Source organism: Bubalus kerabau, chromosome 21, assembly GCF_029407905.1.
Source record: "Bubalus kerabau isolate K-KA32 ecotype Philippines breed swamp buffalo chromosome 21, PCC_UOA_SB_1v2, whole genome shotgun sequence".
Taxonomy (NCBI): domain Eukaryota; kingdom Metazoa; phylum Chordata; class Mammalia; order Artiodactyla; family Bovidae; genus Bubalus; species Bubalus kerabau.
This window is the reverse complement of record NC_073644.1, coordinates 26,944,935-26,957,804: the sequence shown is the minus strand read 5'-3', so window position 1 is coordinate 26,957,804 and position 12,870 is coordinate 26,944,935. Positions and strand designations below refer to the sequence as shown.

At 39.0% G+C, this 12,870-nt stretch overlaps 1 protein-coding gene across 1 annotated transcript in view; it reads right to left on the bottom strand.

Annotated features, from left to right (window-relative positions):
- The window catches only part of CCDC178 (coiled-coil domain containing 178), a 387,324-nt gene that overhangs the window by 363,517 nt on the left and 10,937 nt on the right, over positions 1 to 12,870 (bottom strand). Inside the window, exon 2 of the mRNA XM_055558994.1 lies at positions 12,329 to 12,409. Within this exon, the coding sequence (XP_055414969.1) occupies positions 12,329 to 12,386 (58 nt within the window). The 5' untranslated portion in view covers positions 12,387 to 12,409. The remainder of the gene's footprint in view (positions 1 to 12,328; positions 12,410 to 12,870) is intronic.

Below are 12,870 nucleotides of genomic sequence, written 5' to 3'. Positions count from 1 at the left end.
ATGAGAAATGCTGGGTTGGATGAAGCACAAGCTGGAATCAAGACTGCTAGGAGACCTATCATTAACGTCAGATACGCAGATGACACCACCCTTATGGCAGAAAGCAAAGAAGAACTAAAGAGCCTCTTGATGAAAGTGAAAGAGGAGAGTGAAAAAGTTGGCTTAAAACTCTGTATAACTCCGTGAACATCTCTGAGCGGTCCAGTTGTGGAGTGCACACAAGGAAGTGACTACTGGCTAGCCCACTCTCTCCACTATTGATTCCACCTCCTCTCATTTGGGTCACCTCTAACTCCCTCCTCCCTCTTCTCCTCTCCATGTAACGCTGTGAACCTCTCTGAGTGACCCTCACAGTAGAGAAACTTTTCATCTTTAACGTAGATGTTTTATCAGTGGTGCTGTATAGAAGGAGAAGTTTTGAAACTACTGTAAAAATAAGACTGATAACTGGAAGCAGGAGGCTTAAGTCCAAACCCTGACTCCAGGGAACTCCTGACTCCAAGGAACATTAATTGACAGGAGCTCATCAAACGCCTCCATACCGACACTGAAACCAAGCACCACACAAGGGCCAACAAGTTTCAGGGCAAGACATACCAAGCAAATTCTCCAGCAACAAAGGAACACAGCCCTGAGCTTCAAGATAAAGGCTGCCCAAAGTCACCCCAAAACCATAGACATCTCATAACTCATTACTGGACACTTCATTGCACTCCAGAGAGAAGAAATACAGCTCCACCCACCAGAACACAAGCTTCCCTAACCAGGAAACCTTGACAAGCCACCTGTACAAACCCACACACAGCGAGGAAACGCCACAATAAAGAGAACTCCACAAACTGCCAGAATACAGAAAGGACACCCCAAACTCAGCAATTTAAACAAGATGAAGAGACAGAGGAATACCCAGCAGATAAAGGAATAGGATAAATGCCCACCAAACCAAACAAAAAAGGAAGAGATAGGGAATCTACCTGATAAAGAATTCCGAATAATGATAGTGAAATTGATCCAAAATCTTGAAATCAAAATGGAATCACAGATAAATAGCCTGGAGACAAGGATTGAGAAGGTGCAAGAAAGGTTTAACAAGGACCTAGAAGAAATAAAAAAGAGTCAATATATAATGAATAATGCAATAAATGAAATTAAAAACACTCTGGAGGCAACAAATAGTAGAATAACAGAGGCAGAAGATAGGATTAGTGAATTAGAAGATAGAATGGTAGAAATAAATGAATCAGAGAGGAAAAAAGAAAAACGAATTAAAAGAAATAAGGACAATCTCAGAGACCTCCAGGACAATATTAAACGCTACAACATTCGAATCATAGGGGTCCCAGAAGAAGAAGACAAAAAGAAATACCATGAGAAAATACTTGAGGAGATAATAGTTGAAAACGTCCCTAAAATGGGGAAGGAAATAATCACCCAAGTCCAAGAAACCCAGAGAGTCCCAAACAGGATAAACCCAAGGCGAAACACCCCAAGACACATACTAATCAAATTAACAAAGATCAAACACAAAGAACAAATATTAAAAGCAGCAAGGGAAAAACAACAAATAACACACAAGGGAATTCCCATAAGGATAACAGCTGATCTCTTCAAGCCAGGAGGGAATGGCAAGGCATACTTAAAGTGATGAAAGAAAATAACCTACAGCCCAGATTATTGTACCCAGCAAGGATCTCATTCAAGTATGAAGGAGAAATCAAAAGCTTTTCAGACAAGCAAAAGCTGAGAGAATTCTGCACCACCAAACCAACTCTCCAACAAATACTTAAGGATATTCTCTAGACAGGAAACACAAAAACTGTGTATAAATTCGAACCCAAAACAATAAAGTAAATGGCAACGGGATCATACTTATCAGTAATTACCTTAAACGTAAATGGGTTGAATGCCCCAACCAAAAGACAAAAACTGGATGAATGGATACAAAAACAAGACCCCTACATATGTTGTCTACAAGAGACCCACCTCAAAACAGGGAACACATACAGACTGAAAGTGAAGGGCTGGAAAAAGATTTTCCATGCAAATAGGGACCAAAAGAAAGCAGGAGTAGCAATACTCATATCAGATAAAATAGACTTTAAAACAAAGGCTGTGAAAAGAGACAAAGACGGTCACTACATAATGATCAAAGGATCAATCCAAGAAGAAGATATAACAATTATAAATATATATGCACCCAACACGGGAGCACCGCAGTATGTAAGACAAATGCTAACAAGTATGAAAGGAGAAATTAACAGTAACACAATAATAGTGGGAGACTTTAATACCCCACTCACACCTATGGATAGATCAACTAAACAGAAAATTAACAAGGAAACACAAACTTTAAACGATACAATAGACCAGTTAGACCTAATTGATATCTATAGGACATTTCATCCCAAAACAATGAATTTCACCTTTTGCTCAAGTGCACATGGAACCTTCTCCAGGATAGATCACATCCTGGGCCATAAATCTAGCCTTGGTAAATTCAAAAAAATAGAAATCATTCCAAGCATCTTTTCTGACCACAATGCAGTAAGATTAGATCTCAAGTACAGGAGAAAAACTATTAAAAAATCCAACATATGGAGGCTGAACAACACGCTGCTGAATAAACAACAAATCACAGAAGAAATCAAAAAAGAAATCAAAATTTGCATAGAAACGAATGAAAATGAAAACACAACAACCCAAAACCTGTGGGACACTGTAAAAGCAGTCCTAAGGGGAAAGTTCATAGCAATACAAGCACACCTCAAGAAACAAGAAAAAAGTCAAATAAATAACCTAACTCTACACCTAAAGCAATTAGAAAAGGAAGAAATGAAGAACCCCAGGGTTAGTAGAAGGAAAGAAATCTTAAAAATTAGAGCAGAAATAAATGCAAAAGAAACAAAAGAGACCATAGCAAAAATCAACAAAACCAAAAGCTGGTTCTTTGAAAGGATAAATAAAATTGACAAACCATTAGCCAGACTCATCAAGAAACAAAGGGAGAAAAATCAAATCAATAAAATTAGAAATGAAAATGGAGAGATCACAACAGACAACACAGAAATACAAAGGATCATAAGAGACTACTATCAACAATTATATGCCAATAAAATGGACAACGAGGAAGAAATGGACAAATTCTTAGAAAAGTACAACTTTCCAAAACTGGACCAGGAAGAAATAGAAAATCTTAACAGGCCCATCACAAGCACGGAAATTGAAACTGTAATCAAAAATCTTCCAGCAAACAAAAGCCCAGGTCCAGACAGCTTCACAGCTGAATTCTACCAAAAATTTAGAGAAGAGCTAATACCTATCCTGCTCAAACTCTTCCAGAAAATTGCAGAGGAAGGTAAACTTCCAAACTCATTCTATGAGGCCACCATCACCCTAATACCAAAACCTGACAAAGATCCCACAAAAAAAGAAAACTACAGGCCAATATCACTGATGAACATAGATGCAAAAATCCTTAACAAAATTCTAGCAATCAGAATCCAACAACACATTAAAAAGATCATACACTATGACCAAGTGGGCTTTATCCCAGGGATGCAAGGATTCTTCAATATCCGCAAATCAATCAATGTAATACATCACATTAACAAATTGAAAAATAAAAACCATATGATTATCTCAATAGATGCAGAGAAAGCCTTTGACAAAATTCAACATCCATTTATGATAAAAACTCTCCAGAAAGCAGGAATAGAAGGAACATACCTCAACATAATCAAAGCTATATATGACAAACCCACAGCAAACATTATCCTCAATGGTGAAAAATTGAAAGCATTTCCTCTAAAGTCAGGAACAAAACAAGGGTGCCCACTTTCACCATTACTATTCAACATAGTTTTGGAAGTTTTGGCCACAGCAATCAGAGCAGAAGAAGAAATAAAAGGAATCCAAATTGGAAAAGAAGTAAAACTCTCACTATTTGCAGATGACATGATCTTCTACATAGAAAACCCTAAAGACTCCACCAGAAAATTACTAGAACTAATCAATGACTATAGTAAAGTTGCAGGATATAAAATCAACACACAGAAATCCCTTGCATTCCTATACACTAATAATGAGAAAACAGAAAGAGAAATTAAGGAAACAATTCCATTCACCATTGCAACGGAAAGAATAAAATACTTAGGAATATATCTACCTAAAGAAACTAAAGACCTATATATAGAAAACTATAAAACACTGGTGAAAGAAATCAAAGAGGACACTAACAGATGGAGAAATATACCATGTTCATGGATTGGAAGAATCAATGTAGTGAAAATGAGTATACTACCCAAAGCAATCTATAGATTCAATGCAATCCCTATCAAGCTACCAACAGCATTCTTCACAGAGCTAGAACAAATAATTTCACAATTTGTATGGAAAAACAAAAAACCTCGAATAGCCAAAGCGATCTTGAGAAAGAAGAATGGAACGGGAGGAATCAACCTACCTGACTTCAGGCTCTACTACAAAGCCACAGTTATCAAGACAGTATGGTACTGGCACAAAGACAGAAATATAGATCAATGGAACAAAATAGAAAGCCCAGAGATAAATCCACGCACATATGGACACCTTATCTTCGACAAAGGAGGCAAGAATATACAATGGATTAAAGACAATCTCTTTAACAAGTGGTGCTGGGAACTCTGGTCAACCACTTGTAAAAGAATGAAACTAGAACACTTTCTAACACCATACACAAAAATAAACTCAAAATGGATTAAAGATCTAAACGTAAGACCAGAAACTATAAAACTCCTAGAGGAGAACATAGGCAAAACACTCTCTGACATACATCACAGCAGGATCCTCTATGACCCACCTCCCAGAATATTGGAAATAAAAGCAAAAATAAACAAATGGGACCTAATTAACCTTAAAAGCTTCTGCACATCAAAGGAAACTATTAGCAAGGTGAAAAGACAGCCTTCAGAATGGGAGAAAATAATAGCAAATGAATCAACTGACAAACAACTAATCTCAAAAATATACAAGCAACTCCTACAGCTCAACTCCAGAAAAATAAATGACCCAATCAAAAAATGGGCCAAAGAACTAAATAGACATTTCTCCAAAGAAGACATACAGAAGGCTAACAAACACATGAAAAGATGCTCAACATCACTCATTACCAGAGAAATGCAAATCAAAACCACTATGAGGTACCATTTCACACCAGCCAGAATGGCTGCGATCCAAAAGTCTACAAGTAATAAATGCTGGAGAGGGTGTGGAGAAAAGGGAACCCTCTTACACTGTTGGTGGGAATGCAAACTAGTACAGCCACTATGGAGAACAGTGTGGAGATTCCTTAAAAAACTGGAAATAGAACCGCCTTATGATTCAGCAATCCCACTGCTGGGCATACACACCGAGGAAACCAGAAGGGAAAGAGACACGTGTACCCCAATGTTCATCACAGCACTGTTTATAATAGCCAGGACATGGAAGCAACCTAGATGCCCATCAGCAGACGAATGGATAAGAAAGCTGTGGTACATATACACAATGGAGTATTACTCAGCCATTAAAAAGAATATATTTGAATCAGTTCTAATGAGGTGGATGAAACTGGAGCCTATTATACAGAGTGAAGTAAGCCAGAAAGAGAAACACCAATACAGTATACTAACGCATATATATGGAATTTAGAAAGATGGTAACAATAACCCTGTGTACGAGACAGCAAAAGAGACACTGATGTATAGAACAGTCTTATGGACTCTGTGGGAGAGGGAGAGGGTGGGAAGATTTGGGAGAATGGCATTGAAACATGTAAAATATCATGTATGAAACGAGTTGCCAGTCCAGGTTCGATGCACGATACTGGATGCTTGGGGCTAGTGCACTGGGACGACCCAGAAGGATGGTATGGGGAGGGAGGAGGGAGGAGGGTTCAGGGTGGGGAACACATGTATACCTGTGGCGGATTCATTTTGATATTTGGCAAAACTAATACAATTATGTAAAGTTTAAAAATAAAAAAAAATTTTTTTTAAATTAAATAAAAAGGAAGGCAAAAAAAAAAAACAACAACAACAAAAACTCAACATTCAGAAAACTAAGATCACGGCATCCAGTCCCATCACTTCATGACAAATAGATGGGGAAACAATAGAAACAGTGAGAGACTATTTTTCTGGGCTTCAAAAGCACTGCAGATGGTGACTGCAGCCATGAAATTAACAGACACTTGCTCCTTGGAAGAAAAGTATGACCAACATTGACAGCATATTGAAAAGCAGAGACATTACTTTGCCAACAAAGGTCTGTCTAGTCAAAGCTATGGTTTTTCCAGTAGTCATGTATGGATGTGAGAGCGGGACTATAAAGAAAGCTGAGCACTGAAGAACTGATGCTTTTGAACTGTGGTGTTGGAAAAGACTCTTGAGAGTTCCTTGGACTGCAAGGAGATCCAACCTGTCAGTCCTAAAGGAAATCAGTCCTGAATATTCATTGGAAGGACTGATGCTGAAGCTGAAACTCCAATACTTTGGCCACCTGATGTGAAGAACTGACTCATTGGAAAAGACCCTGATGCTGGGAAAGATTGAAGGAGGGAGGAGAAGGGGACGACAGAGGATGAGACGGTTGGATGGAATCACCAACATGATGAACATGAGTTTGAGTAGGCTCTGGCAGTTGGTGATGGACAGGAAAGCCTGGCGTGCTGCAGTCCATGGGGTTATGAAGAGTCGGATGGGATTGAGCAATTCACCTTAACTGAAGTGAACTATATAATAATGATTAGATACGATGTGGTTAGCTGTGACAATACTGATATACCCACACTACTAATAATTTGATACATTTGTGGAAAACAGTATAGGTGGTTCTTTGAAAAGGTTAACAAAATTGACAAACTTTAGCCTAACTAACCAAGGGAACAAAAAGTCATCACTCAAAGTACTAAAAGCTAGAATGAAAGAAGCATATTACTATCTTAGTGAGTAGTTTATAAGAGAATACTATAAACAAGTGTCTGCCAATAAATTACGTAATCTAAATGAAATGAACAAATTCCTAGAAAGCCACAAACTACCAAACTGATTCAAGGAAAAATAAAAAGTCTGAATAGAACTATAACAAGTAAAAAAAAAAACTAAAACAGTAAAAAAAGAAATCCTTCCACAAAGAAAAAATCCTTGAACACAAGGCTTCATTGGTGAACATTATCAAATATTTAAAGAATATTTCACTAAAGCTTCATAAATTTTGCCAAAAAATGAAAGAGGATCGACACTTGCTAAATATATATATGAGCCCCATATAACCCCAACAGCAAAACTAGACAAATACATTACAAGAAAATAAGAATATATAAAAAAATACTTCCTTAGGAATATGGATCCTCACAACATACTACCAGACTAAGTCTGCTGTTGCTGCTAAGTCTCTTCAGTCGTGTCTGACTCTGTGCGACCCCATAGATGGCAGCCCTCCAGGCTCCCCTATCCCTGGGATTCTCCAGGCAAGAACACTAGAGTGGGTTGCCATTTCCTTCTCCAATGTATGAAAGTGGAAAGTGAAAGTGAAGTCGCTCAGTCTTGTCCGACTCATAGCAACCCCACGGACTGCAGCCTACCAGGCTCCTCTGTCCATGGGATTTTCCAGGCAAGAGTACTGGAGTGGGGTGCCATTGCCTTCTCCGAAACTAAGTCTAGAGGCATGTTAAAAGAATTATACATCATATCCAAGTGAGATGTAGCCCATAAATATTTCAACATGTAAATCAAACAGTAATATGGATATTAATATTAATAAAAAGAAGAAACAAACACATTTCAATAGATGTAGAAAAATTTCTGACAAAATTCAAACCAATTCTTGATTAAAAATAAAAAACACTCAGCAAAATAGGAATAGTAGAAAACTTGTTCAACATGATTTTTTTACCTTGTAAAAAATCCATACCTAACATAAGATATTACAGTAAAGAATGAAGTTTCTTTCCCCTAAGACCAGGAAAAAGGCAACCGTATCTAGACTCTTTCATTTTTACTCAACACTGTTCTGCAGGTTTGAGTCAGAGTCATTAGGCAAGAAAGTGAAATAAAAAGCATACAAGATACAATAAAAGCATCAAAAAAATAAAATAGGAATAAAATTAACAAAATAAGTGCAAAATTTGTTTGGCTTAAGTTTCACTAGAATCTACATACAAAACAGTGAAAAAAATATCTAAATTAATAGAAAAATACCTTGTGTTAGTGGATTCTAAGACATAACTTTTTGAAGACACCAAAACTCTTCAAAATGATCTACAGGTTCAATGCAATTTCTATCAAATTTCAATAGCCATTTTTCCCCAGAAATTCTCAAACTGACCCTAACATGGAAATGCAAGGGACCTAGTTTAGTCGAATTAATCTTGAAAAAGAAGAGCAAACTTGGAGGGATCATACTTCCTGATTTCAAAAATTACTACAAATCCATAATAATCAGCCAGTGTGGTATTGCCATAAAGACAAACATGTAACTCAATGGAATAGAATTAAGATTCCTGATATAAACCCATATTTACAGTCAGTTGATTTTTACAAGCATGCCAAGATTATTCTGTGAGGAAAGAACAGTCATTTTTCAACAGTCAGTACTGGGTAAATGAATGCAAAAGAATGAATTTTGACTCCTACCTCAAACCATGTCATAAATTAACTCAAAATGGATTATAAACTTAACTACAAGAGACAAAACTATAACTCAAAAAAAACATAGGAGTGAATATATGTGAAAAGGAGGAGTAAATATATGTTACCTTGGATATGACATCAAAGGGACAAAAATAAAAATTTTGTGCTGCAAAGGGCAGTATCAACAAAGTGAAAACACTAACTGAATCACTTTGCTGTACACCTGAAACACTATAAATCAACTATATCTCAATTTTTAAAAAGTCATATAAAAACTCCAAAAAAGGAAAGTGAAAACACAACCCTTACTACAAGCAAAACATTTATAAATCATATATCTGATAGAAGTCTAGTTTCTAAAAAATATAAAGAATTAGTATGACTCAATAGTAGAAAAATACTAACAACCCAATTTAAAAATGGGCCAAAGATTTAAAGAGGTATTTCTCCAAAGAAGATATACAAGTGACAGCAGAGATATTTAAAGATCCTCATCCTTAATTATTAGAGAAATGCAAATCAAAACCACAAAAAGATGCCATTTCACACCCACTAAGATTGCTCTAATAAAGCTTTAAAAAACTAACAGAATTTAACAAGTGTAGACAAGGGGTAGAAAAACAGGAATCCTCATATATTGCTGTTTGGAATGTAAAATATTGCAGCTGCTTTGGGGAAAAAAAAAATTGGCAATTACTCAGAAGGTCAAACATCAAGTTACCAAATGACCCAATTCCATCCAGTGCAAACAGAAGTGAAAACAGATGTCCATATAAAAAACTTGTACTTCAGTATTCATAACAACATTATTCATAACAGCCCCAAAGTGGAAATAATCAAAATACCCATCTACTGATGAATTTATAAAACAATATGTGGAATATTCATACAACGGAATATTATTCAGACACAAAAAAGAATCTCGACATAGTTATAATTTAAAAGAAGAAAGACAAAGCCAACTATTTCACCCATTCATTTATAAGAACTGTCGGAAACAGCCTCCCATCTCTCCTCCCCACACCCCCAGCCACCAAATAAGTCCCTGCTATGAAAGCAATTCTGTTACCTATGAAATCCTGATTAAACATCAGAAGAAAGGCCATCAAGCTTTAAGGTTGACAGGTTAACACCTAGTGTGCACCTGAATCCCATAAGCAGAGCATCCCTGCCTCTCGACGTTCTCGCGGTATCTTGAGAAATCCCGGCTGGACGCTGCGGGCAATCATGGCTGAGCTTGTGTCACGCCAAGAATTGTCCTGGAAGTTGTGTAGCGGCCATGCCTTCCTTCAGGCCTCTGCGCTTGCACGTCGCCACCGCGACCTGGCTGGGGCGCTGGTGTCGGCAAACACTCCTTTGGACCGGACTGAAAGTGGTCACACAAACCCTCGGGAAGGACTGGCCGCCCACCTCTGTGGGACCTCAGGTCGGCGGTGAGGCCAAAGGATGCTGACAGGCCTTCATGACAAATATGGGGGTGCAGGCCACCTGGGGCTGCTGGAAGATGCGGCCCTGCTTCTGTACCAGCGGATACCATGGATGCCACTGAACAGTTGCTCCTGACACCGGGTCTCCACAAAATACCGGGCTCCATGAACCCGGGCTGGCAGTAGGTACGTGGAGTAGAGGCGGCACCAGGCAGGCAGTGGGTGTGATCTGTGTGGCACCCCTGGGCGGCGTTACATCAAGGACCTCAAAGCGCATGTCCCGCGCGTCCTCCTGGCACAGCGCCTCCCGGGACACCAGTCAACACGCCATACATGATCTCCTTGAGGGACCGCACACTCTTGGTGATGTCCTTGAGGAGGTCAGGCTGGTGCCGGCGGCCCCAAGCACCACATTTTGCGATTTTCGGCCACGTCCCCCTCGAACTTTGTCAGGTAGCGGGTGGATGCTTGGGCTCCTGATGGCCGACACCTCTCTCTTGATGTCCATTGTCAGGCCATCGGGGAAGGACAACACTTCCATGTGCAGCCGGTTGTGCCTGTCGCAGTTCTTGAATAGGCAAAGTGCATTTGACTCTTTCGCCGACGACTTCACAGGACCAGTTGACCTGACTGGATTTCTTGATAGGGGCTGCAAGTGAGGTCCTCCCAGCATATCACTGGGTGTGGATCAACTGCACCTGCAAAGGCATGTTCCCTGACTCCTCCATGATGCATCACCCTTCCAGATCCCATTTGGCCTGTGGCTTTGGCCGCTCCTCCTGCCCGGCTTGGAGGGAGCAGCTGGGTTCTTGGATTCCACAGCGAGCCTGACCATGGGCCTTACACTGAATTTCACCATGCACGTGTAGTGGGCAGGCTCAATGAAGGCTATGCTGCCTGGCTTCACCAAGAACTAGTCAACACCCACCAGGCCCACAATGTTCCCACAAGGCAAGTAAATATGTGGTTGCCAGGGACTGGGTGGAGGGGGAATAGAGAGTGGCAGCTCTATAATGGTATAGGGGTGCTTTGGGGGTTATGAAAGTATACTGGTATTATAATGGCAAAAAAAGGGCTTCCCAGGTGGCCCTAGTGCTAAAGAACCTGCCTGCCAATGCAGGAGACTTATGAGATGCAGATTCGATCCCTGGGTGGGGAAGATCCCCCAGAGAAGGAAATGCCAACCCATGCCAGTATGCTTGCCTGCAGAATTCCATGGACAGAGGAGCCTGAAGAGCTGCAGTCCATGGGCTCCCAAAGAGTGGACACGACTGAAGCAACATACAATACAGTGGTTGCAAAACCTTGTGATTATACTGAAAACACCAAATTGAAAGAAAGAGATGAATTTTTATGGTAGTGTGTGAATTATAACTGTTTTAAAGTTAAATACAATATTACCTTTAACAGCACTGAACAAAGCTACATGCTGAGAGACTCTATGTATGCTGACCTCTATACTGTATCTTGCTAAGACATTATACTGCTAACATGATGTAGAATAAAAGATACAAAGGGATTCAGGATGCAAAGTAAAGCAATAAAATGTAATACAACTTTTAAAATATAATTATACAAGTTTTTTTTTTTTTCATTTTTAACTTTGTATGTTTCTTTTCAATGGTATGCTGGTAAAATTTTAATAACCAGTAAGTACTATCACCATAGCCAATTGCACCCAGTCTATAGAGTAGAATTGAGAAGAGATGTGTATACAGTTGGCTCACATGAGCTAGTAAGAGCTGACTCCTGCAGACCATTATTGTATTACCTACCTTTGGTACTACCTATACCATACTTCAGTAGTAATTATAAAAGAAATTGATTATAACTTAGACAGTTGTTGTTTAGTTACTAAATAGTGTCCAACTCCTTTGCAACCCCATGGACTGGAGCCTGCCAGGCTCCTTTGTCCATGGGATTTTCTAGGCAAGAATAATGGAGAGGGTTGCCATTTCCTTCTCTAGGGGATCTTCCTGAACCAGGAATTGAACCCACATCTCGTGCATTGGCAGGCAAATTCTTTACCTCTGAGCCACCAGGGAAGCCCAGGCCATACAATGAATTTCCCTTAAACTGATTTACTCCTTCTGCTTACCTCATCTTTCTGACCCCAGTAAATTTTGGTTTTGTGACCCCCTGGCCTTGGAGAAGATTACTATCCTTAAAACTGTCTTTCTTCTATGAGTGACCTGAATTGCATTTATCTATGCAACTTCAGTTTCAAAGAAAATCACTTAAGGATAAACTTACCTTTGTTGGTTTGCTCTCCTCCAATGGGAGAACAGGAAATTATCTTCTTTTCAGGCATGGTTATTTACAGTCATTTGAAACCTAATTAGAAAGAAAAATATTTAAATATCATGAATCAAAATTAGTTTATGTTTAATTTCACTAAAAATTATCAACTCAAGAACTGGTAATATCAGGATATGTATTTAATATAATGTAATGCCTATATAATATATCTGCCTGCAACGTGGGAGACCTGGGTTCAATCCCTGGGTTAGGAAGATCCCCTGGAGAAGGGAAAGGCTACCCATTCCAGTATTCTGCCATGGAGTGCATAGTCCATGGGTCACAGAGTTGGACACGATTGAGCCACTTTCACTTTCACTTTCTATGCCTATATATAAAATCAAAACTAAATTATGTTTAAATGCAAGGAAATTAACATTATACTTTTTCCTCTGAGGATTACTATGAATCTATTTAGGAACACCAAATGTAAAAATTCTCTTTGAAGAGGCAACTTTGATCCTCTGCTCTGCTATCTTAAATAGACACCTGGCCTG